Below are 25,418 nucleotides of genomic sequence, written 5' to 3' on the forward strand. Positions count from 1 at the left end.
AGATATAAACACGGTTAAACTCTATGAAGAGTCCAAAACCAAAGTCTAACCTTGTTGGCTTTGAGTGGCTTTTGTAGCTAAGCCAGTAAAACATCTGCCTGGAGACTCCATCTCAGAAGAAAATTTACCTGAGCCAGAGGTAAAGAGGGGATATCATCTTGTGATGGCCACATCAGCAGGCTGCATTTTGGAAAGCACAGACACAAACTGGTATACATTTATATTTACAAATCTCTTTACAGTCACCTGAGGGTCGCATCCATCATTGTTTACAAACAACTCTCTACTTCTAGTTTTTTTTTTTTTCCCATTTTTTTTTCCCAGTTGGGTTGTTTTTCTGCCAATATCGAACACCATCCAATTTGGCAGGCAGTAGAAACACCCTTGTGTTTTCTCTTACTGAAATTAAAGGAAGAGTTAGTACTTAAGCAGACTGTGTGTAGAGTGAGGGCCATGAAGATAATCAGAGGACTGGAGCACCTCTGCTACAACAACAGGATGAGAGCTGGGTTTGTTCAGCCAGGAGAAGAGAAGGCTTCAAGGAGATCTCAAAGCAACCTTCCAGTACCTGAAGGGGCCCTACAGGAAAGCTGGGGAGGGACTTTTTACAAGAGTAGATAGTGGTAGGATGAGGGAGAATGGCTTTAAATTGGAAGGGGGAGGATTTAGATTAGATAGGGGTATGAAATTCTTCACTATGAGTGTGGTGAGGCACTGGCACAGGTTTCCTAGGGAAGCTGTGGCTGCCCCACCCCTGGAGGTGTTCAAGGCCAGGCTGGATGGGGCCTTGGGCAGCCTGATCTGGTGGGAGGTGTCCCTGCTTGTGGCAGGAGAGTGGAATTGGATGGTCTTCAAGACCCCTTCCAACCCAAACCATCCCATGATTCTTTCCCTCCCGGACCCGCCCGCACTTTCCGAGGTCGGAGCCGGAGAGGCTCAGCCGCTTGCCCTTAGGGCGAGCTCACACCCGCGGGCGCCGCCTCGACCAGGGTTTTATCTTCTCGGTACGCGCGGGAAGCCAGGCCTCGGCCCCGGGGGCGGGAAGCGGGCGGGCGCCTCTCCCCGGCCCCGCAGCCGCTCCCGACACGGCGGCCGTGTCGTCCCCCGGGGCCGGGCCGGGCGCGGCGCGCTCGCTCACCATGGTGCAGCGCCGCTCTCGCTAGCGGGACGCGTCCTGCTCCATAGCTCCCGCCTTCGCGCCAACCGCCGCGGAACGGCGCCACGCGGTGACGTCACGGGCGCGACGGGCGGGGCCTCATGGCTCCGGGAGGCGCCTCCCGGCCCGGCCGGCGGTCTCGGCGGCCCCGCGGCGGGAGGGGCTGGATGGGGAGGGGTGGGAAGGAGGGGCGGACCGCTTAGGAGCGGCGTTGGAGTACTGGAAAGCTGCGGGCTGGAGCTCAGCGGGATCGTTGAGCTCTACAGGGCCAGCGTAGTAATTGTGCCTTCGTGCTCCGCAGTGATGAGGCTGTACCTCGAATCCTGTGTTCATTTCTGGGCCCCTCATTACAAGGAAGACGTTGAGGCCCTGGAGCGCGTCCGGAAAAGAGCGACAGAGCTGGTGAAGGGGCTGGAGAACAAGTCTTATGAGGAGCGGCTGGAGAAGAGGAGGCTGAGGGGAGGCCTTATTGCTCTCTACAACTACCTGAAAGGAGGTTGTAGTGAGGTGGATGCTGGTCTCTTCTTCCAAGTGACGGGACAGGACAAGGGGGAATGGCCTCAAGCTGCAACAGGGGAGGTTCAGGCTGAACATTTGGAAAATATTTTTCCCAGAAAGGGTCATTGGGCACTGGCAGAGGCTGCCCGGGGAGGTGGTTGAGTCCCCATCCCTGGAGGTGTTTAAAAGATGGGTAGACGAGGTGCTCATGGACATAGTTTAGTGGCAGATAGGAATGGTTGACTGGATGATCCAAGAGGTCTTTTCCAACCTAGTGATTTTATGATTCTATGAGTCTCTCGTTTGTCCCTTGCAGAATGAAGTATATGGAAGATTAATTGAGACTAAGGTAAAGCATGAAGCAGGTACCAAGGATATTATAAAAAAACATTAATTAAAAGACTAGGTGTTCTGAACTAGGCACACAGGGTAATGAATCTTGAATGTGTGAGAAGGCCACCCTGGAAAAAAAGCACCCGGGAATAAGTGAGTTGGAGATATGATTGAAAACAGTCACGAGAGTGTGGAACAGACAAAACAAAAAACATCCTGTTGTCTCTTTAATTCGGGAACCAAAAAGCTGTAGAAAGATCTGCCGGAATGAGAGAAGCCAGTGTGATTTTCTTAATTTTACTCCTGTATGCCATGCTGATTAAAAGAATATGCTTAGAGAAAACAATGAGGTCTGCGTCTCCTTCATCGCCACAGATAGGTACAGTTGCACCTGGTCATCTCAAAGGTCTTTTCCAACGTAGGGATTCTGTGATCCTAAGAGAACAGCACCAGGCCTCCGTGAGATGGATCGGGTTCAGTGCACTGAAGCAAACTGAGCATCCAAAACATGTGAGCAGCTAATAACACAGAAGGGCAGGCACCCCAGGTCAGGCCTGGAGAAGTGGAGCACAGAAGGCATTTCTCTGTAACAAACGTGTGTTGCTCACTTCTTTCTTCATCCCTGGTTGTGTGGGAAGTGTCAGGCTTTGATCCCTCTACAGTGTTATGTCCCATGCACTAAGGATTAAGGGAGACCAGGATCTACATCTGAGGAGCCCAAGAGAACCAGGAAGTCCCATTCCATTGGCACCTGCTGACTTTTTAATGCCCAGTCAATTCCTAATGCAACCTTGTATGTTTTCTTCCATTTTGTTCTCTCCTTGCTGAACATTGGTAGGGAACAAACTTAGACAAACCAAATGAGAATTAGTTCCCCTCTCAATAATTACTTGTTCATTGTTTAGATTCTGCAAACCTACCAAGTATCTAATTTTTGCTAGGCTTGGAGAAAAGGGTGGGGGTAAACAAAATTTCTGATCCTTAAATATTGCCATTGATTTAGAAAACCACTCATTAAAAAAGCAGAAAACAAGCTCAATTTGTACTTGCCTCGTAATGCAGTTTCCATAAGTATCATTTGTATACCTTGACTTCAGGAGACTGCCTATTTGTTGGCGTGGTCAAACTCCAGCAAAGATAACTGTATAGAGGTAAAAGTCAGATCTTTTTGTGTAATCTAAGCAAATATGAATGTTAATGATACTTATTACTATTACCATTTAATTCTTTAAATAGGACTTTAAAGTATTTGTAAGACCCTGTTTGTATAGAAAATCCTGCTGTTCCTTTATGGACACACATGGTCAGGTGTACTCATATACATTTGGCATTAGTATAGCTGATGAATTTGGCTTTCTGCATAAGTAATGCATGGCAGAGCAAGCAAATAAACGCAGATCCAGAGCACAGGCTGTGCTTCTCAGTACTTTTTCAAGTTGTTCTATATGCACATAACTAGAATGGCTATGCAAGCCAAACAGGCATCACTTTAGCAAAACATCTCCAGTGATGTGTTTGTATTTGCGTATGTAATTCTCATTATGTAATTTTTAAAGCTGTGCGTGTTCCTGATAACAGAACTAAAGAGTCATTAAGATGGCTGACGTCTGTAAGAGCCACACAAGCCGTTTAAATAATGCTAGAAGAAATATTGCAGGTGGTTATCTCTATTTGTAGTTGATAAAACTACCTAGAACAACATCCAGCAGAGCAGTATCTGCTTGGGGGCTTGTGACATGTTCATGTTTCTTGGAAGGCAGAAGTTTAACCCTTTATGAAAAGAGGTTCAATTATTTTTTTTTTCATAGCATAAACAGCTATTAAAATACTCCTTCACTGGATGGTAGGCTCTATTTTGGAGGAATCCTGTGTGGAATATTTTGCTTATTACAGTCTCTTGGAAGGAAAAATAAAATTTCTGTCACATTGTAGAAACAAGAATTAGCATTTTGTTGCAGAAAAAAAAATTCCAAAAATTCTTTGTAAATCTGTTGTCTAGTTTCTATTTACATTAGGCTTTCTCTAGTATCTGTCACAATTATGTGTCTTTAGGAAAGGCTTGATTCCATCTCAAACAGATTTTGCTGTATAAGGCAAAGGTATAAGGTAAAGATAAGTGTTTGATTTGAGTCACACTGTTCAGAGTAATTACATAAGTTGCTCTTTTTTGAGCACCTAATGGTAGTAGAGCTGAGCAGCTGATTTTAATGTAACATTTCACTTTCTCTGAGTGAACTTTGTCTTTAGGTCTTTTCTCTGTCTTCATTTGTATACCTAGGCAGAATGAATGTGTCTTAACTCATCAGCCTAACCTTGAAGATATTCAAAACTCTAATCCTTTCAACTAACGTGCTTCGTGTTTCTGTAGATCAAATTTTTTAAGCCAAGCTCCTAAAAAAAGGAGAATACATAATCAATAGTCAAGTGAAAAGTTATTTTTTTCAATTTATATCACTTGCCTTGGCAAGATTGTTATATTAATCTATACCGAAATAGCATCACTCAGGGCTAATTATCTTTGCTAATTGTGTTTGTTTGAAGGAGTCCAGGGAATTTGCTTAAGGATTACAACAGACCCCTATTAATTTTGTGCTGCTGCTGTATGTAGAGCTGTACAGCATATTTTTTATATAGCATAGAAAAAGAGTTGCATGTGTTTGAAAAAAAAAATTGACTTGCTTTTTGTATAGTTAGTGGGATGTGTGCATATGTCTTCTCCACAACAAAATCTCCCATGAGACCAGGGAGAATTTTTCAGCAAAAGAAGGATGCTTGAGCAGGGCGGGACTGAGGAATAACACATTGCCCTTCCAGCCATCCAGTTACACAGAGGGGATAAATCACCTTTTAATAGGAGACGATGTAGTCTGATTTATATTTCTGCCATGTTTTCTTGAAATGCAGTTGCATGAGGAATAAAGGATGAAATAGCGTCATAGCACCATTTGTCACCTTTATTCTCCCACCTGAATGACTGAGCTTTAAATGATCATTAATCAGTTAATAGCATTTATATTGTTCAGGCTACCAATTTTCCTGCAATAAGAAGTCAGATAGGTGTCTCAGTGGTCATACAGAGGCCACCTCCCTAAAAATTACGCCATTCTCTGGCCAGTTCTAGGTCTCACAGTTCAGGCTAATCATTGACAGGGCTTTTATGATCACAAGCTTTTAGTGAAGCTCTGATAAGACACTCCAGCAGTTCGTTGCAAATGAAGACGGTCTACACAGCAAGGACTACAGCGCATGAATGGATTTTTTTCACTGTAAGTGAAAGAAGCTATAAACCAGCATAATGCGTGGCCGACAGCTAGAAAGATTTGCTGCTTTGTGGACATTGTTTTTCATAAGGATAGTTACTGGGCTTGCTGGAGAGGGAAGAACTGTGTGGAAAAAGGACCCTCACTTCAGCCCCGTGAGTGAAAGACAGATGTTTTTGTATGACACTTTCCCCAAAGAGTTTCTCTGGGGTGTAGGGACAGGGGCTTTCCAGGTGGAAGGCAGCTGGAGAAAGGATGGGAAAGGCTCCTCCATCTGGGACCACTTCATCCACTCGGAGTTTAGAGATGCTGACAGCACAGATGCCTCCAGTGACAGTTACACCTTGTTGGACAAAGATTTGTCTGCTCTGGATTTTTTGGGAGTTACTTTTTACCAGTTTTCTATTTCATGGTCAAGGCTTTTTCCCACTGGAGTGGTGACAGTTCCCAATGAAAAAGGACTCCAGTATTATAACACCCTTATTGACTTGCTACTCTACAGAAACATTGACCCTGTGGTTACTTTGTACCATTGGGATCTGCCCTTGATGCTGCAAGAAAAATATGGGGGATGGAAAAACGAATCAGTAATAGATATCTTCAATGACTATGCCACCTTTTGCTTCCAGACCTTTGGGGATCGTGTTAAGTATTGGATTACAATCCACAATCCTTATTTAGTTGCTTGGCATGGGTATGGCACAGGTATTCATGCTCCTGGAGAGAGAGGGGAAATAACAACCGTCTACTCTGTAGGACACAATTTGATCAAGGTATGGTATAGTGAGATTTTACAAACTGATATTGTACCACTATGGGAAATAATGGGAGGAATCAATAATATAAGTGTTTTAAAAAAAATCAAGGAATGTGAAAACACCAAGAAATAACCCTTAGCTAAGGCAGTCCTTTTATTTACTCCTATTGTTGTCACAACAATGGACTTGCTAATTATTTCTTTTAAAGTGCTTGCCTATTACTTTATTTAAAGTAGGTTTTACCTACAAGATCTGGCTATTAAAGAGCATGGTTTTCCTTTGTTTTTTTCACTTAATTAAGCACACTAACATGACCATTCATTCGACTACACTGAAATGACCACTCCATTAATTTAAAATGAAATTTAATTGCATTTGTACATTGGATCAATTCTACTAGCAATAGACTATCTCTATATAAATATGATTAGTTCTACTTAGTAAGGTCATACTGCAAAATGTTTGTTGCTGAATAGTCAAGGTCATCAGTTCTTAGGTTTGAAAGAAAGTAGAGTAAATCTGTAGTGCTCAAAGTGGTTTACAGAGCAGGTCACTATCTTGTTGCTGTTTGATAGAGCAGCTAGTGTAATTCTTTCTACTACTAGCTATTACTACTACAACTATTACTAGCTGTCACAAAGAATTCTTATACTATCTACCATACATTATAAATATAATTAACAGATAAATCTGAATGTGTTTGTCCTACAGAAAAAAGTATGTGTGTGGGAAAAAATTATTTGCTAGAACAGTTAAAAATATTCTGCAACTGACTGTTTCTATTTCTTTTATTTTCTTCTGGATTTGAACCTGCAGAACCTCTTTTTTCGTAAAATTCACACTGCAGTCAATAGAGGTTTTACACATAGAAAAGTCATCGAGCATCCTGAGCCATGACACAGACTTAACACAACAATGATTTAACTATAGAGATTTGTAAAGCATCCCAAAGAGAACTGATGCTCAGATGCTATATAAAATATATTTGATATAATACATGTAAAAGATACAATGTAAATTTGCAGCATTGCTTGTCTGCACTTCTGTGTGACGCAATCAAATCTGGGGTACAAACAAGGCAGTCTCTGCCTTTTCCCACTCTATAAAATCCACACAAGCCCCACACAGCACATAGAGGGCAATGCATCTGCTGAAGCGCTCTAGGAAGCAAAGCACAGCTAAGTCTGATATACAAATTACTGACCTAAGTTCCTTGATCAATATTATTTAAATCTCAGACTTGATCTAACTTTAAGTTCATTCTGACTTTAAGGTCTGTGAAGCCAAGTATAAAATCAATCACTTAAGTGAGAGAGTTAATGAGATTTTCAGCAACACACAAGCCATTAACTATTTTTTTATTATTTTGGGGCAGAAATTATTTTAATGCTCTATTTTTCATACAGCCCCATGAACATTACCTAATATATTAGCAGTTCTCTCCTGTGGCACTATAAAATTTCTGAAGAATTTAGGTCTTTCTAAAGAACCTCAGATTTGTAGTAGTGTATTTTATGAACTGGAATTTGATGTTTGGGGCTGGAGGTGCAATGGAAGCTCTTGAGGAACCAGTCAACATGAGTCAACTCTTCTTAGATATATGATTTTTTTTTTTCATAATAAAATGTAATTAAAGCCAGTCATTCCACAGAAGTCGTAGGTGGTATTATATGTTTCGACACAACTAGCAGGAATCTTCCTCAAGGATTTTTGTGAGTATCTAGATGCTTAGTTTGTTTAGTATTGTGAACAATACCATATTAATTATTGATGCATAATCAGGGTTCACGTGTTATGAAATGTCTCTGCTTTGACAGGAAGGGAATGTAAGAATCTCTTTTAAAGAGACTTCACGTGGCTTTTTCTTCAGGACTGGTATATGCAAATCTGTTTCTCAGATATTGTGTCATGTCTACATTCTAATTTACCACTGCAAACAAAAAATATCCTCCTGAAAATAAAACCTGTCAGGTTTTGGCAGTGTGAGGTGAAGCCTGTTAAAGCTATTGAAAAGATTCCCATTTATGTCAGTGGCTTTAGGAGGAACCCCATTCTTGTCCATGTCAAGGCTTAATTTCTGAACAGGCTGTTGAATGTCAATATTCTCCACGCTACCCTATGCACATTACCAGGTCCACCCAGGAAATATGCTGAGCAGGAAAAACAGGTCTGTAATGCTCAGAAGAAGCTAATCTGGCCACCACACTGCTACATGGCAAATTGTTGAATAATCACTATCAAGCCTTTTTGTAGTACCTTTGGATAAACTAAATGAGGCTCTCTCATGAGTCCTACTTTTAGTTTCATTTACCAGTGCCCTGTTGCAGCTGCAGTGCTGTGAGAACTAATCACCTCTTAGATAAAGGTGTGGGTTTTATATGGTATGTCAATCATAAACTGAAGCTGGGTTTCATAGAATCACAAAAAACAATAGAACAAACCATAAACCTCTGTTTTTTTGGACTTCGGATTATTTTATTGTAAGAACAATTTGGAAGTTGCTGGGGATTTTTGCATCTCTAGAAGAGGGCTGAAGAAATTTCTCTTAATTTTAAAGTATCAGTTTTAGTGATTAAAGAAATGCATCATGGTAATACTAAAAATAATTGGCTGGCTAAGGAAAAAGTCTAGGTATTTTAGAACTGATAAAAAAATTGTCTGCTTCCGTGAGTGAATTCAGGTTGGTAATTATGTAGATAATTATCTTAGTAAGGCTTTTCAACAAAAGTAGCATTGTTCTGTCTTCATCAAGCTCCAGAGTGCTACGGTGTTGACTAGCACAAGACATTGCAGATGCTGTATCACCTACAACCTGTGCTCTCCTTCCGTGCCTTGCATCCTTTTATGGGAATTCCCCAGATACACCCGCTTATGAGGCAGTCCTCATACGGATCTTGCTATTCAAGACTCATAAAGAGGGTTGGTGAATCTGGAAACAAAGGCTGCTAAGCAGGGTGCTTTAGAGATCCACGTGGGGAAAATTATCTACAGAAGAAGAACTCAAAACTTAAATTTAAAAAAATGTATTCCGATCTTACTATGTATGCTGTTCAGAAGGTAATAATTGCTACTGATCATTTTAAAGACCTGATACTAATTCCATGGAATCAATAGGAAATCTGAAGTTTGACACATCAATTATAAGTTGCTAAGGAATTCTCTTAGATAAATTTCTGTTCGGTTGTATTTCATTACCGCTAACATGAGGAGCACGTGGAATCTTATACCAGATGGAAAGTGGCCATCAAAAGTGTATATCCTCTGTTTATTAAAGGAGACTGCACCTCACAAAAGCAACAACAGAAAAAAATTAATGTTAACAGGTAACTTGCCATGCAACATTTAAAAGACACATCAAAGAATATACAAAAACTATGACCTTGCTCCTGAGACAGCTGTCACACTGAAGCAGAGAAGAGAAAAAACTGTGCACAAAACAATTAGATTAATATCTTTGATTGAACAGTTAATAAATTTGTTAAGAAGCAAAGATACATATCCGATGAATTATTTTATCTGGAGCTAAATGAGGTATCTACCTGATATGCTATTACCATTTTCTCTTGAACTAGGTTTGTTCTTTTATACTTAGATTGATGTTTGCAAAGGTCACAAACTGCAGACCAAGCTTTCTGTCCTCTCTTTCTGTCCTCCGTATCAGTGCCCTCCAGGCAGTTCTGCCTTTGCTACATTACAGGCAGAAATGGGAATTTTTTTTTTTTTTGGACCCTGTTTAAGATGATTCACACTCCTTTCCATCTGGCAGAAAAGCCTAGGAGAAAACTGTCAGAATAAGATCTCCCTAAAACTTTTCTTCATGGACACACCATCGTTATCACATACTGCAAAAAGTCAAAAAATTCCCTTTCAAACATGGTGTACCCATATGGATCAGTTGCAGATCAGGTTCATCTCTGTGCCTAGCTCCATGACTTCTAGCTCTTCAGTAGCTCTAACTATACCAGGACATCTTGGTGGACATTGCTGTCCTTGGGATCTTTGGATGAGCATATTCCACAAAGTCCCATAATTCATTCTCCTTAAAACCAAGTTTATACTGAATGAATGGGGAATAATTCTTATTTCTAAGTTCAACCAAATACTTTCTTCCCTTCCTCCAATGAGGCCTCCTTTCCTTAGGATCTAGAAAGATGAAGCTAAACTGGTGCCTGTATTTCTCACAGGAGGAGGGAAATCTGTCTCCATCAAGTACGGCTCACAAATGGACAGTAGAATTGTCTAAGCTTGTAATTGTCTTTGCTGAAAGATTTTTCGAACAGTAGTAGCCATCAGTGATGATGTAAAATTCAGCACTGAATCACACTTTTTTTCGTATGATTTGTTATTTTCAGGTTAGTTTTTTTACATTTCTTGGAAATAACCAGGAAAACCAGAATCCAAATGCAAGTCAGTTAGCATACAACAAATCTGATAGTAAAGCCTCAGCCCTTCGAATCACCCTGATAGAAATTTAGTTGCTTACATCTCAAGAGCCCTTTTTTCCTTCACGAGGATTGGGCTTCAGAGCCAGCTTGCAAATAAGGGCTTTAGCTCTACTGATTATGTGGCGTCTCTATCACAGACCAAAAGAGCCTTGAACTGAAATACACCCTCCAAATAAGCCACATGCACCTACCCTTCTTCTAAATAGATGTTTAACAACATCATCATCAGACTGTATTCAAACTCTTCACAGTTTAAAAATCAAACAAGCAAACACAAATCCAGAATGATTTTATTAGCATTCCTTTAACTCTGATTTTCCTCAATGTTCTTACTTTCCAGCACACTAAAATAACTCCATATATCCCTGACATTGTTTTGTGTGTTCATTGCTGAGACATTCAAGAAAGTTGCTTGACTTTAACATATCTTGCAAACATGAAAGTATTGGTTTTCGATGTTAAGTTCTTTTGTCCGTACATGATAAATTACAGCATCAGAGTTTGAAGAAGTACGAGAATGTTTCAAAAATAGAGGAGAACAATACTGTTCTCTTGATTTTATTAAATTGACTTTTTACACGGTTAATGCTAACTGACTTAGCACTTTCTGACTTTCAAATCTATAGAATAATTTCTGTATTAATACCAGGAAAATAAGCTGAAATTAACGTGTCATATGTATCTAGAATAAATATACAATATTGATCCTGCCTTTACTGTGTATTTAGCCTTGACATTTGTCCTTGATCTAACAAGGAAAGTGAAAGATTAGGGATTAAACTCTAACTGAAAAAAAAGATTAGCCAAGATTTACTCAAAATAACCAATTTGATGTATGGTACAGTTTTTCATTTGATGTTTGTTTCAAATGTGGTCTTACAAAACAAAGGATACTAATTAGTTGGTTCCATCAACAAGTTTGCACTTAGCAGACACCTTCCATCTGAGAATGTAAAGCTGCTTTACAGATAATTAACAACTCAAACCAGAACTATAGGCAAGCAAATGCTATTGCCTCTACTACTCTCTGAAAAACCTTTACTATAGATAGGGTGGCAATTTTTTTCAATAGACCTAACCCTCGGAATTAAGAGATATCGGTGACACATGAATTTGTCTGTGGGGATGCTGTCTTGACTCATATTAAATGTACTTATTTGCACTTGAGGTCTGCTCTTGTAGAACTATACCTGTGGTTCTGTTCTCTACTGTAGACAGTTTTTTTAGTAGTAACTTTACTTTCTTCTGATCAGCCTCCTAAAGATGCATATGAATAAAATGAGTTGTCTCTGATTGTCTTTTACATGTCAATACTGCATTCTAATTTATTGGGGTTTGGCAAAGCCATTGTTCTCCACTTTACCTAGAAATGTGTGATTGCTAAGATTTACCTGGTGCTGTTGTTGTGCTGCTTGGCGCTGTGCATAATACAGCTGACTTCACCAGGGTCTTTCTTGTTAAGCCAGTGCAACCACACACCTTTCATGAACAGGCGTGTTAGTAGCTTGGGTATGGGAATAAGAATATACTAACCAGGTGACAGGCAGAGAGCACAGTAAGCCCTGCCCCAGCAGCCATCCCAGGCTGGAGGGACCTTCAGGAGAGGACAGTGAGAGTAAGTGAGGACATGACACTGGCCACGTAAATTTTCTGATAAGACTGGTAAGAAATCCATTTTACAATATTTTAACTGTATCGTGTCATTTGTCGCATGGGTACAATTTTTGCTGACTTCTTTTTTCAGCTACAGAACCTGCATTTCAAAGGTTAATGTTACTTATCAGTATTTTCAAAGACAGACCTTGAACAAATGTTACAAGCATGACCTTAGAAACCATAAACAACTGATACACAAAATTTCACAAACTATAATTCTTCGGTGCTCCCTAGCTTAACCAAATATCTACTTGACATCAGATCTTTTGTTTTTTTAAACTGTCAAGGCTGTGTGTTTCCAGATAAATTAACTGAAATTATTGTCAAAGGTAAGCAATGCTGTTTGGCTTTGTAATGATGTTGGTCTAACTCAGCACTCTTAAGTGTTTCACAATGCTTCTCAATCTTTTTTCTGGGTGCAAACAGTTATTTTCTTTCCAGCTTAAGCATATAGAGCCCCTTGTTAAGAATAAAGTAAACCCTAAGTTACTTGACAACTCCTCAGCTCCTCTTAGACAGGAGAGGTCAACTCCTCTCTCCTGTATCAGGTCTTCTGGCCTGATCGACATCACGATCTAGAGTTCCCTTTCTCTGACAGCCTAGCTCTTCCGGTTTACCATGGGACTTGGACAATGCTAGTGATTCCTCAGTCTACCATGAGTTTCTTTTTCTGTATAAGTTTGACTGCTATATTCTCTAAATAATTAATAACATGAGATTTGAAGATAATTCCAGAGTCTCACGATGTTAATCTTTCTAAGATAAGACAATAATCAGAAAAATTTGAATAAGATGTGATACAAAGTATGCTTTCCTTGTCACCAACAAGAATACCAAAACTTCTGTCTGTTGTAAGGAAGTCAATATTCAAGCGATTATGCACATTAAAGCATGACATACCCAAAAGAACTTATGAGATACTGCTGCCGAATCACCTTTTAAAGCCAAAGAGGTGTTGCTCTTAAAATGAGTACTTCAAATGAATAAGCTTAATTCTGTATTGTTGCATGGTATTGGCAGAAAAAAATATTATTATAGCAACTTCAAGTAAGAAATGAACTAAAATTCTGAATCAAAATTCTCACACAAAACTATGAAACTTGACATTGGGGTTCAAACTTTGCAACAAAGTCCTTTCTCCAATATTTTATATTTAGGGACTGTGCAAATCTCAAAAGTAGAACTCTTAGTCATATGATTAGGCCAAACTAAAACAAATGAAAGTGTATCCCGAGAGGAGTGTGCAGTGGATGTGGTTTAATGAGAGGAAATCCAGGTAACCCCCACAGCACAGAACAATCAGTAGCCCAGCGCCAACACTGGCAAAAGAAACTTAATTTGAGATGTATAATTTATGTATCAGTTGTAAGGGTGGTTTGAAATTTTAAATGAATAAGCAATCACTGACTGACAAAGAAAGAAGTAGATGGGACTGTCTAGATTACAGAGTTCAAATCCCACCATCAACAGCTGTTTAGTCCCAAAGTGTCCATGTAGCAGCTATTCACACCCCTGCTGGGACTTCTCATGAAGTTTAGAGCTATGTTAAAAGACAAAAAGCCACAGCCCTAATGCGTCATAGGAACAGCCCACGTGAGATACTGAGCATTACCATCATCTTGAGGTGTCTTGCAGTATTACAGTCACTGCCCATTACTGCTATAGGGTAATTAATGTATGTTAACTGTTCGTTAACATTGCCACAGAAGTCTGCAGTGAATCAGATCCAGCTATCCGCATGCCTAGCTGCCTACACACACACAGATATATTCTATTTAATGCTCTTTTTCTCTCATCAGGCTCATGCAAAAGTCTGGCATAACTACAAAAACAACTTTCAACCATATCAGAAGGGGATGATGTCCATAGTGTTGGGATCCCACTGGATCGAACCTAACAAATCAGAAGATGCGTTGGACATTGCTAAATGTCAGCAATCTATGGAGAGAGTACTTGGATGGTTTGCCAGTCCCATTCATGGGGAAGGCGATTATCCAGAAGAACTGAAAAATGAATTCTCGTTTTTGCCACGCTTTACTGAGGATGAGAAAAGCTACATAAAGGGAACAGCTGACTTCTTTGCATTTTCCTTTGGTCCTAACAACTTTAAACCTCCAAACACTCTACCAAAAATGGGACAAAATTTGTCACTCAATTTGAGAGAAGTACTGAACTGGATTAAACTGGAATACAACAATCCTCGAATCTTGATTGCAGAGAATGGTTGGTTCACTGACAGCCATGTGAAAACAGATGACACCACAGCCATCTTCATGATGAAAAACTTCATTAATAAAGTTTTACAAGGTTTGTACATAAGTTAGTTGTTGGATTTTTTGAGGTCTTTTTAAGATAATTTAAAGTTTAGTTCTGTAATGATTGAATCTTTTCATAAAAGAGATAATGGCAACTAAGTTAATTATTAATTGTTTATACTGCATGAGTACAAGTCGTGGATCAGGATCTACGGGTGCTAGGTGTTCTACAAACACAGAAAAAAACATAGTCCCTGTCCCAGAAAGCTAAAGTCCAATACCTGTGTTGGATTTTAAAACTACATAAGTGCAAAACTGAGTCACTTCTCACTGCTGGCAGCCCAACTGCAAAACCATTGTGCAGGTACATACCTTGACAGCAGGAAAATGAGACAATGACTAGGGACTGTCATTGCTATGCTCGGGTCCTAGTCCAATGTAAAATGCATGAAGGATGTCCACAGGAGAAGGGAGATCTTTCTTCAGTATTATTACATGCCAAACAAGGATAATAAGTTTCAAAGACACACTTTTTGTTTTGGTATTTTCCCTTCATAAAGTCAGCATACAGGGGTGCTCTCAGAAGGCAAAAGATTTAATTTTGAATGCAATGGAAATGCTGCTAATACTTAAATCCTCTGCAAAACCAGCATTTGTTTTTGACGTCGGGAGAGGGACAGCTGCTGGCCCTGAAAGCCATCCTGCCAGCAGGCTGCCCCACTGCTGATGCCACTCTGCAGCTATGGGGTGGCTTCAATCCCTTTCCTACCCTCAGAAATGAGAAATCATGAGTGATCGTTTACTCTGACACTGAGACAGGAAGTTTTATATCATCAACAAATGTAGTTAGGCTCCAAACTAAGATTATCCAGATATATTTAAAGTTTGTTCACATTGTAAACTTCACATAGCGCAGTTATGCAATGTGTCCAGCCTTTTCCAAATTTTGAGGAGGTTGCATTCCAGTATTAGATTTATGATGTTTTAAATAGTGCCTTGACACAGCAGTAAAGTCTAGATATAGGCCTGGATTTGGAGGTGTGGAACAAGTAAATTGCTGGACACATACCTAAGAAAGTCCATAGCATGTACCCTTTTTGAATCTTTGGCAACAGACGTGGTGTAATAACCATCCATGGATTCACCCTCCTGAAATACTTGTTTAACTAATAACCGCTTCTCAAGAATTGTCATCTACGGTTTCATGTATACAGATACTTGAGCCTCTGCTTCAAAATACAGGATTATCAATTAGTGCATTTTTTTTGTGAAGCAAACTTTCATTTGTCCAATCAGGAATAATATTTGAATGTATTTTCCTATTTTTACTAACAGGGAAGTCAGGTATAAAATTGCTGTTTGCAGCAAAATTGATGAGGCCCTGTTAACCTCAAAACATCATTTATGTAGGACAAATTGTAATGGGATGGTGGCTGTTAGGATAAAATGTAACAGGCTATGAGGAGCTATACTCTGTGTGCGTGTGTTTTCAAGCAGAGTGCTTTGTCTGTATCTTACAGTACTATGAGTCACAAAAATATATGATGTATAACCTCAATGTTGCAATGAACTGACTCTGATTATGATACAAGGATGCAATTGAAACTACAGCTTCTCAGCATGCGTCTATTAGTACCAAAACTATTCCTTCTGCAGAAGGACTCCAAGGCTTCACTTGTAGTAGACACAGAAATGCCTCGAGATCTGCTGCTGTGGATGTCATCTCTGGTGACACGGAGAACTTTGTTAACTCCTGACCTATTCTCCCCTTGTTTCCGCCCCGAGCTATGTCCTTGGTTTATAGAAAGATTTTCTCACCCCCACTCTAACGTTTAGTGAGGATCCTGACTTCTGTTTCTGCCCTCTCCTTTTGCTATCACTGCAGACAATACTGTAAATGTACTCTCATGCTGATCCACAGGATCATTACCTTCTACCCATCTAACATAAAACAGTGCTTTGCCCTCCTACCCACTTAAAGAGGCAAAAATTCTCACCTAGGGATACACCATCCCGAGCACTGCAGTATCTTTTGCTATGACAATTAAACTTAGTTCCCATCCATTCAGTATGCTTCAAAAATAAAATATTTATGCTGTCCCTATACGTCTACTTCCATTGATCCAACCTTCCCCATTGCAGACATGAAGTATTCATCTTTACTTATAAGGCCCTTCTGGCCTATCTCTTAATCCTCTGCATCATTCTTCACCTCTATGTTTTGCATTTAGTATTTCCAGACATTTTTATGCTGTCTCCCATTGTTTCCCTATCATTGTGTTTCCTTACCTCCAAGTATTCTGGTCTTGTCCATGAGTTTCTCACATAGTTACACTGCAAACTCTTGGGCTTTCTGATTTCTTCATCCAGCAGCTGGTAAAATATCATATTAGACTATGACAATACTGCATGAATGTTGTGGCATAGTCTGACTGAGGCAAAGAAGTTCAGTAGAGATGCAAAATTATGCAAAATTAAATGGCCTGAGGAAATAAGGTAACTTTGTCTGAGAATAGAGCTTTAAATCACTGCCTTTTTATTCTTGGTTTACTGTCAGTGGACTATAGGTGAAATATGGCTGTCCATATGTCTGTGTCAAAATCTTTGGTACCTCTCCTTGGTCACTACTTTGCCCTTGATATTCCAGCCCTTATGAGGTTAACGTGAGAAGCTTTTATGTATTATTCCCTAGCTTACAGCTAGTGACAGGCAGCTAGCACGGCAGAATGTGGAGTTCAGACTTCTTTTTCCAGGCTGCCAGCTGGGACATGCTGGAAGTAGGTGATGAACATTGGTGGTAGTTGATGTCCAGAGAGAAGCTGCTTTGGAAATTCTGCTGTCCTTCCTGATGAATCGTGTTCCACATGTGAGAAAGAAGTCATTTTGTCATCTTTCTCATCTATAATATACAAAAAATTATATCAATACTCCTTTACAATGCAGAGAGACGTTAAGCTTGCCTGAAGAAACATGCATGTGCCACAGTCATCCTGTGAATAAATAAAGCACTTCTATCTCTGTGTTAGTCAGTCTCCTTTCTTCTAAAGTCATCACATGTCCCATACTGACATAGTTAGTTTTTCAGTTTAGAAGCTGAATAGACATGTTACAACTTACAGATTTCTTTCAAATAAATGTAGAACACTAAAAGAGCGTTTTAACTTTCTGACAAATACAAAGGCACAAACTAGATCAACTGTTGCCAACTACCATCTTTAACTTTTACTTGTGCTTCTCTAATTTTATGGGTATATATGACTTGAAGTCATCAAATGCAACTTAATACTTGGATATGGCATGATATTTCATGTTTTCTCAGAGCAGAAATAAAGCATATGATAATAATTTCTTAAGGAACTAGTGATGTACATATTTTTCAATGAGTAACAACTAAGATATATGAAGTTTGTCAGTTTTGCAATTAATTATAATGGGTCAATAACCCTATGAGTGTTTAGAAAACCCTCAAGATTTTCAAAGTGAATAGGCCTTTCTCATAAATATCCCTTACGTATGTTAGAGTCCTAAATATAAAACTCATAGATGTTACTTTCTCTTATGCAGCTATTAAATACGACAACGTAGATGTGTTTGGTTACACAGCCTGGTCACTTCTTGACGGCTTTGAATGGCAACACACTTACAACATCAGGCGCGGATTATTTTATGTAGATTTCAAAAGCGAAAAAAAGGAAAGGATTCCCAAGTCATCTGCACTTTATTACAAACAAATCATACAAGAAAACGGCTTCTCCCCAAAGGAGTCTACCCCAGGCTTGCAAGCCCAGTTCTCCTGTGACTTCTCCTGGGGTATCACCGAGTCTGTTCTTAAGGTAAGCATAAATTATTGGGCAGACCACTGCATGCAGAGCAGTCAACAAGTTCACTTTGTGAATAAATGACTGTGTATGGCATTTTTAATTCAGGAATCACAATTAACACTGGAAATAGGACTCTCCCTTCTACCTTCACAGCCATTGTGTGGGAGGGAATTTGACCTTGCATGCTTGAGCAAAACTTTAAACAGTCAAACACTGATCCATTGATCAGATGTAATATGGTATCCTGGTGTAGACTGGTGTTTTGTAGGCTAGGCAAAAGCTCTCAATGAAAATAGATGCCTAATTCCCATTGACTTTATTTCTGTGACTGTTTTCTTCCATAGTGATTGAAGCTTTAGAGGAGATGCTGAGTCAGACCCTGCCAGAGGTATTTTCTTTTCGGGTATAGAGCCAGTAGACCAAACAGCTAAAGACTGGGGGGAAAAGAGCTTTCAGGCAGGTAACCACCACTAAGTGTTTCAGCACTACACTTATTATTTGCTTGCTTTTTTTAATTCCGTAACTGACTCTTTCTGAACAGAATAAAATGAGATTCAGGAAAGCCTACGTACTTCCATAACTTGGTTTCCCAGGTTTCCTAACAAAAAAGGAGGTTCAGTTTTATGTACTTTACAGGTTTTTGGGTGGGCTAGTCGCAGCTTCCTGGGTGCTCCTGCAGCAGCAGACCCCTCTCTGCAGGAGCACTTCCAAGGCTGGCCCTCCTTTCCCTTCACTCTGCTTGCGTCTCCAGGTGGCAGATCAGATCAGATCAGGGAATTTCAGACCAAGAAGTTGTCCCCAGTCACTTATTCCTGGTTTACTTTTCAACCTAGGGAGTTTCCCAATCCAGTCTGCAGTGTGGCCATAAGATGCCTACGACAGTGTGACAGAGAAGGTGGCACAGGGCAGGGATGAGGTGGTTATGTTGCTGGCAGCAGGACTACCCGCAGGCTTGAGGTCTCAGGTTAGGCTCCTGAATCAAGTTCCTGGGTTGAGCCTGGCTCTAAGTGCCATTTGCACAAGTGGGTAACAAGCCATTCTTAAGGAAGACCCATAGCACAGGCAAAAATAACCAACATCAGCACGTGGCATTTACCATCTGAGCTCTCATTTGAAAACAAATTGTACCACCTTTTTTCCAAAGTAGTTCCTTTGGTATCTATTTCTATTTTAAATGCGGTAGCTAAGCTAACTATATGTATGACCAGTGTTGAGGTACTTTGTCATCCCATAGAGAAAGATGGTCCAATCATCAACACTGGCCTCAAAAAATAACAATAAAACTCCATAACTTGAGCTATTCACTGACAGCCATAGGCAAAAAGAGTAAAGCTTCTATACACTTTGTTAATCATTCTAAGGAAATACACAGCAAAGTATTTTCTTAAAATAAATCAGATTTAATCTAAATATTTTAAACTTCACTGTGCTGTATTACCAACCCTATGATGACTATTTAAACAAAATGGAATAATAGTAAAAAAAAATCCTGTGCTAACCTTGTTAATTAGTAGAAAACAGTAAAGATATACTAATAAGCACTACAAGGTGTTTCTGACTGATGTTTGCATAAGCAGGAGGACTACTGGTAAGCCAGGGAACACTATGCCAGTTTCTCAAGGTTGATCTCAGCAGCAGTGCCAAAATAATCCATGCCTGCCTCTTATGCCCCCCCAGTGCTTGTCCTTACCACCTCTCTCTCCTGCCAGCTGCTGGAGAATGGCTGCTTGCATCACCACAGAATGAATTCAACGAGGGAGATGTATCTGTGCAGCAATATACGTCATGTAGGCTGTGGCAGGGCAAATGCTAGTGTGTAGCTGAAGAGAAAGGAGAGTGCAATTTTAATCTTTTCCACAAATGAAGGAACAGAACAGGTAAGATGACCACTAGCACAGATAAATTCCATGTATGTCAGTCAGTTACCCTCTTCCCCTCAGAGAATCTGAGTGAGACCTCCTGACATCCAGCACTAGTTCTACAGCCAAATACAGGCAGAAATGCAGACTATGAGCAGGCATTCATTTAATTAAACCCCATTGTAACATATCATTTTTATTTTCACAGGCAGAATCTGTGGCTTCATCACCGCAGTTCTGTGATTCCAGCCTGTACGTCTGGAACATCACAGGAGATGGGCTTCTGCACAAAGTTAAAGGGGTGAAGCTAAAAACCCGACCATCACAGTGCACAGATTTTGTCAGTATTAAAAAGCAACTTGACCTCCTGGAGAAAATGAAAGTCACCCATTACAGATTTGCACTTGACTGGTCACTAATTTTACCCAATGGAGATCTGTCAGTGGTCAACAGGCAAGTTCTTAGGTACTACAGATGCGTCATTAGCGAAGCACTGAAACTCAATGTTCAGTCCATGGTCACCTTGTATTATCCAACTCATGCATACCTGGGCCTGCCAGGGCCTTTGCTGCAGACAGGAGGTTGGTTGAACCAGTCCACTGCCTATGCTTTTCAAGACTACGCAGCTTTATGTTTCAGGGAACTTGGTGATTTGGTTAAACTTTGGATTACAATAAATGAGCCTAACCGGCTAAGTGATGTCTATAATAGGAGCAGCAATGACACGTATCAGGCAGCACACAATTTATTAATAGCACATGCCATGGCCTGGAGAATATACGATGAGCAGTACCGCTCCTTTCAGCACGGCAAAGTGTCCCTGTCCCTGCATTCAGACTGGGCTGAGCCTGCCAACCCCTTTTTTGAATCTCATTCAAAAGCTGCCAACAGGTTTCTTCAGTTTGAAATAGGCTGGTTTGCCGATCCTATATTTAAGACTGGGGACTATCCAGCTGCTATGAGGGAATACATCAGCTTTAAAAACAGAAAAGGCCTCTCATACTCTTCGTTGCCATCTTTCACAAGTGAGGAAAAGCAGCTCATCAAAGGTGCAGCTGACTTCTATGCATTGAATCATTTCACCACCAGATTCGTGATTCATGAACCTCAGAATGGGAGCCAGTATGAATTTGATCGTGACATCCAATTTCTGCAAGATATCACCTGCCTGAGCTCCCCTTCCCGTTTGGCAGTGGTGCCTTGGGGAGTGCGTGAAGTTCTCAGGTGGATTAAAAAAAACTACGGTGACATCGATATTTACATCACAGCAAATGGAATAGATGACCAGTCCTTGGACAATGACCAGCTTAGAAATTATTACTTGAAAAAATACGTACAAGAGGTTTTAAAAGGTGAGTATATGATAGATTCAAGTTCCCCAGAGCCATTTCTGTGGCACAGATGCAGGCATTGCTTAAGCAATCACCTAAGACCTGCCCCAGACAGAGCAAGCAGCACTGGTTGATACACACGAACCAGCCATTAGCATTCAGCTCTCATGTCAAATGCAACTATGGTTACTTCCAGTTTAAACCCTGTGACAAGCCATCGGGGCTTGCATACAGAGCAGAGCATATACATTCATATACAGTCAGAAGTTGATAACAGATGGCACTTGAGACAACGCCCGAGATACAACCCTAATTTCTAGTATCTAATAAAAATCTCCCCAATTTACAATGTTCTTGCTTATCTGGGTCACACCCCCGACTATGTGCTCTGCTTACACATGACTTAGAGAAATGTTTGCTCACCAAGGCCTGCTTCTTGTGATTTCATTTATATATTTTCACCCAACACTTGGGAGCAGCAGTCAGTCACGCACACAGGGCTGAGCAGCCAAGTTTGGAGCAGGGCAGGAGTTTTCAGACAGACCCTCTCATGACACGGATGAGCAGCTGCTCCCCTAGAGTCATTGCAGCTGGATTCAGCAAAGAGCCGCATCTGGCTTTTCCCAGAAAAGCAAGCTCCCAGCTTTAACTCTGTTGAAATCCAGCTTCCAAAAGTAGGTCTGGAAAACTCACAGATTCTAACTCCCTTTTAAAAAAAATTGTGCACTGTTTCTACTTAATAAAGACAGCCAGGACTGAGTATTGCTAGAAGCAGTAAGTGTAAATATTTTATGCTACAATTATGCTTTTTAAATCCATAGACTAATTATTTGAAATCTGAACTCATTACCAGAAGATTTGCAGGTCACACATGGTTTTGTTAACAACATCTGTTTCTTTTTTTTCCCTTTGCAGCATACTACATTGATAAAGTCAAGATTAAAGGCTACTATGCGTTTAAGCTGACTGAAGAAAAGTCTAAGCCCAGATTTGGATTCTTCACTTCAGATTCAAAAGGAAAGCCTTCGATAAAATATTACAATAACCTGATAAGCAACAATGGCTTCCCTGCTGACTATTCAGTTTGTGATCCTGCCAACCAAGAAAAGCAGTGTAGCTTCTGCTTGTTTATTTCTCAGAAGAAGCCATTAATATTCTTCACCTGCTGTCTGTTCTCTACCCTCATCTTGCTTTTAACCGTTATTGTTTTTCACAAAAGAAAAAGAAGAAAACGTTTTAAGGCAAAAAACATCCAGTGCATCTGTGTTTCATTTTAAAACAGTGGCACAAGCCCACTTCCAGTGAGATTCATCGCTGGTTGCATTCCAGAGAGGATGATGCAGATTGGGCAAGTGTAGAAAAGCACTACTTGAGTCACTCCAGTCATACACACCAAGCATTCAGTTTGAAAACAGAAAGCAATTGTATGTACATAGAAGAAGAGCTATGAAAGCATTTTTTTCTGGTGAAATTACTTTTATCCACCTTCTGCAGGTAGAAGAAAAATTAAACTCTTTCTAAAAAAAAGAACATTTTTATGAACTTTCCTATTGCTTGGAAGAACCTTTAAAACAGTTTGACTTGAAAAAGCTATTAAGCTGCAAGAACTGATATGCACTTTTCTATGAACCTCTTTGGACCAAAGCGTCTCATGACGTTTATTCATGTTTTGAGTGTTGTTGAATATTAAACCACAGTTGTTAGGCTTTACAAATAAAAGTGTTATTAAAACTCACAACCTTTCAACTAAGTGCAACATCACCAATGAAATGAGCTGGGCCAGCTTCTGAAGATACCTCTAAAAGAACAAATCCAAGTTAACTCCAATATTGACCAACATACCTACCTGTATCTCTTAGGTGCTGGGTAAAGCAGAAATCAGATATTAACATTTCAAGTAAATGTAACTGGACCCACAGGAGACAAGTCAAAATAATATCCAACCACTACTTTTCATCTCCAAAATGGGGCAGCCATAAAATTATTTTCCTTGCAGATAACATAAAAAAACACCATTAACCATTGAAAGAGATTGATAATACAACTCTAAATTGCCCTTTTTCATAGAAATAAATACATATTATCATCTTATCTCTGGTCAAGTGCCAGTGCAAGCCACAGGAGAGATAAAACAATGAGTTCATTGCTGTTGCTGCATTAAACAAAAGCTACAAAGCCAGGCATAATGCTCTTAGAAGACAAATGAGGCTGCTAATCTAATTTAAACTTCTCAGGCACCAAACCCAGAGGTTTCCCTTGGTCTGGTTTTAGTCATCTCAAAACGAGCCCAATAGGCTTTACCTGTAAACTGTACCATCATTTTAAATTCACATTGCCCAGCTTTTTTCAGTCGTGGCATCAAATTGCGTGGTCAGAGCATCACTGCCCAGGCAGGTGCCACACACCTCTGGAGGACAGAGAAGCTGCTCTAGAAATGGAAAGAAGGGCAAAAAGAGGCATCAGTTAAATTCCTGCTGCCTTCCTCCACCTCACAACCTTCTTTTCCAATGGCTAGTACCATTTTCAAGACACAGTGACACCTCCAACCTATTCCCAAAAGCAGCTAGTTACCTCACCCCAGTGCTTCTGAAGAAACAACATATCAATGGTCTTTTCCAACCACATCTGAAGCCAAGACAGCATCAAAACCAAGGTGATAAAGTACTATGATAAAGTAAACAATAACCTAATCAGTATTATAGCTTCTTACAAACTACCAGAAACTCTGTGGAAATGCTACTTTGACTTTTGCAACTGAACTCCAAACTCCCAGTACTCAACCTAGCCTTGAGTTCATAAATGCATGAGACTATTTATCCATTATATTTCAAGTACTGGTTAACATCACAGCAGGTTCATGAATTCAAAAGCTAAGTACCAGTAAAAAGATGAAGAACTCTGGCCCATTTTATACTATGAAATGTCCAAGCAGTGCAGCAAGCAGCACAGGTGTTAAGAAGCACATGCATACTTCTATTACCCAAAGACATGAACCAGTTAACTCAGCAACCGAGGGATCAAACTACTGAAGCATACTACAGGGAAACTCAACTCCTTGTGCACTGTAGGAGCACAAGAATTTTGGAAGGTTCCTTTAGCCGCACAACTCCCAACAGCACAAGAACTCATCTTAAAAATGTTAAGCAGGCCTTCCATGTACCAAGTCCGCAGCTCAGCACCATTTCTTTTCCAGGCTTGGAGATTGCTACTGCACACCCCTGCTGAACTCTGTAGAATCATTCCAGTGGATGCTTTGGGTGAATTTCTTAGGCACTCATAGATGCTTTCCTCAACATTATGCTTTAAGCCATTTGTTGACAACTGTGTTTCTGCACAATCCTAGTATTCTTTTGTGAATCTTTTTTCAAAACTGAATGCAGTAAAGCGATAAAGTGGATTTTACTATAGAACAGAAATAGCACAATCTCCCAACTAGATGTTACAATGGCAAGACTACTAATCCAAGAAAAAAATCCCCAGAGCAGCATATCCCTAGATGACAGAAACCACTGCTAGTGAAACTCGGCAGTAAGCTCTGCGTTATCTCCAAGGTCAAGTCCTTGGTTTTCTTAATTAAGCAATATAGCTGCAGTATCATGTTTTCAGACTACTACTTCTATCTCTGTATTTAGTTTAACTAGTCTTATAAATCTGGTTCTACTGATTCATTTTGATCAACTTCAGATTGTCATCACAAGTGTGAATTTCCCTCAAGAAACTGCACACAGAAACCAGTTTTTGCAGTTTGAGGTTCTGAAATGATGTGAAAGAACACTTGCCTCCTTTCTGTGAGAACAATGTTTTTGCTATTTCTTAAAGCTATGATTTAAAACTACCAGTTCATGGCTTTATACCCCGAGTCTACACTTTGCCAGTACAACGTTTCCAAACATCAGACTTTGTTCAGTCCAATTGTTCTCGAAGACCGGTAAACCAACATGTACACAGTGCTTATGTTATCCTGCATTACTCCATGACAACCTGCTGCTGCAAAAGCCAAAGATCTTGACAAGGTTCACTCAATCACAACCTAGGTTTTTAAAAAA

General features: G+C 40.0%; 3 protein-coding genes across 3 annotated transcripts in view; 2 read left to right on the forward strand and 1 right to left on the reverse strand.

Moving 5' to 3' along the window:
- The window catches only part of RFC1 (replication factor C subunit 1), a 38,068-nt gene extending 36,818 nt beyond the window's left edge, over window positions 1-1,250 (reverse strand). Inside the window, exon 1 of the mRNA XM_054064610.1 lies at window positions 1,139-1,250. Coding sequence (XP_053920585.1) covers window positions 1,139-1,141 — 3 coding nt within the window. The 5' untranslated portion in view covers window positions 1,142-1,250. The remainder of the gene's footprint in view (window positions 1-1,138) is intronic.
- LOC128852009 (uncharacterized) lies at window positions 881-2,423 on the forward strand. Its single transcript, XM_054065028.1, has 2 exons — window positions 881-1,226; window positions 1,458-2,423. The coding sequence occupies exons 1-2, from the start codon at window positions 881-883 to the stop codon at window positions 1,814-1,816; spliced, it is 705 nt and encodes a 234-aa protein (XP_053921003.1). The 3' UTR covers window positions 1,817-2,423.
- A 2,749-nt stretch (window positions 2,424-5,172) lies between these two features.
- Window positions 5,173-25,298, forward strand: KLB (klotho beta). Its single transcript, XM_009566597.2, has 5 exons — window positions 5,173-6,020; window positions 13,906-14,413; window positions 17,926-18,194; window positions 20,250-21,393; window positions 22,288-25,298. The coding sequence occupies exons 1-5, from the start codon at window positions 5,283-5,285 to the stop codon at window positions 22,647-22,649; spliced, it is 3,021 nt and encodes a 1,006-aa protein (XP_009564892.2). The 5' UTR covers window positions 5,173-5,282; the 3' UTR covers window positions 22,650-25,298.
- Window positions 25,299-25,418: the final 120 nt, after the last annotated feature.

Source organism: Cuculus canorus, chromosome 4 (assembly GCF_017976375.1).
Source record: "Cuculus canorus isolate bCucCan1 chromosome 4, bCucCan1.pri, whole genome shotgun sequence".
Classification (NCBI taxonomy): domain Eukaryota; kingdom Metazoa; phylum Chordata; class Aves; order Cuculiformes; family Cuculidae; genus Cuculus; species Cuculus canorus.

Coding starts and splice junctions, on each gene's coding strand:
- LOC128852009 (XM_054065028.1), top strand. CDS start 881: ATGATTCTTTCCCTCCCGGACCCGCCCGCACTTTCCGAGGTCGGAGCC. Junction 1,227..1,457: donor CCGCGGAACGGCGCCACGCG/GTGACGTCACGG, acceptor CGTGCTCCGCAG/TGATGAGGCTGTACCTCGAA.
- KLB (XM_009566597.2), top strand. CDS start 5,283: ATGCGTGGCCGACAGCTAGAAAGATTTGCTGCTTTGTGGACATTGTTT. Junction 14,414..17,925: donor CATTAATAAAGTTTTACAAG/GTTTGTACATAA, acceptor TCTCTTATGCAG/CTATTAAATACGACAACGTA. Junction 18,195..20,249: donor TCACCGAGTCTGTTCTTAAG/GTAAGCATAAAT, acceptor TTATTTTCACAG/GCAGAATCTGTGGCTTCATC.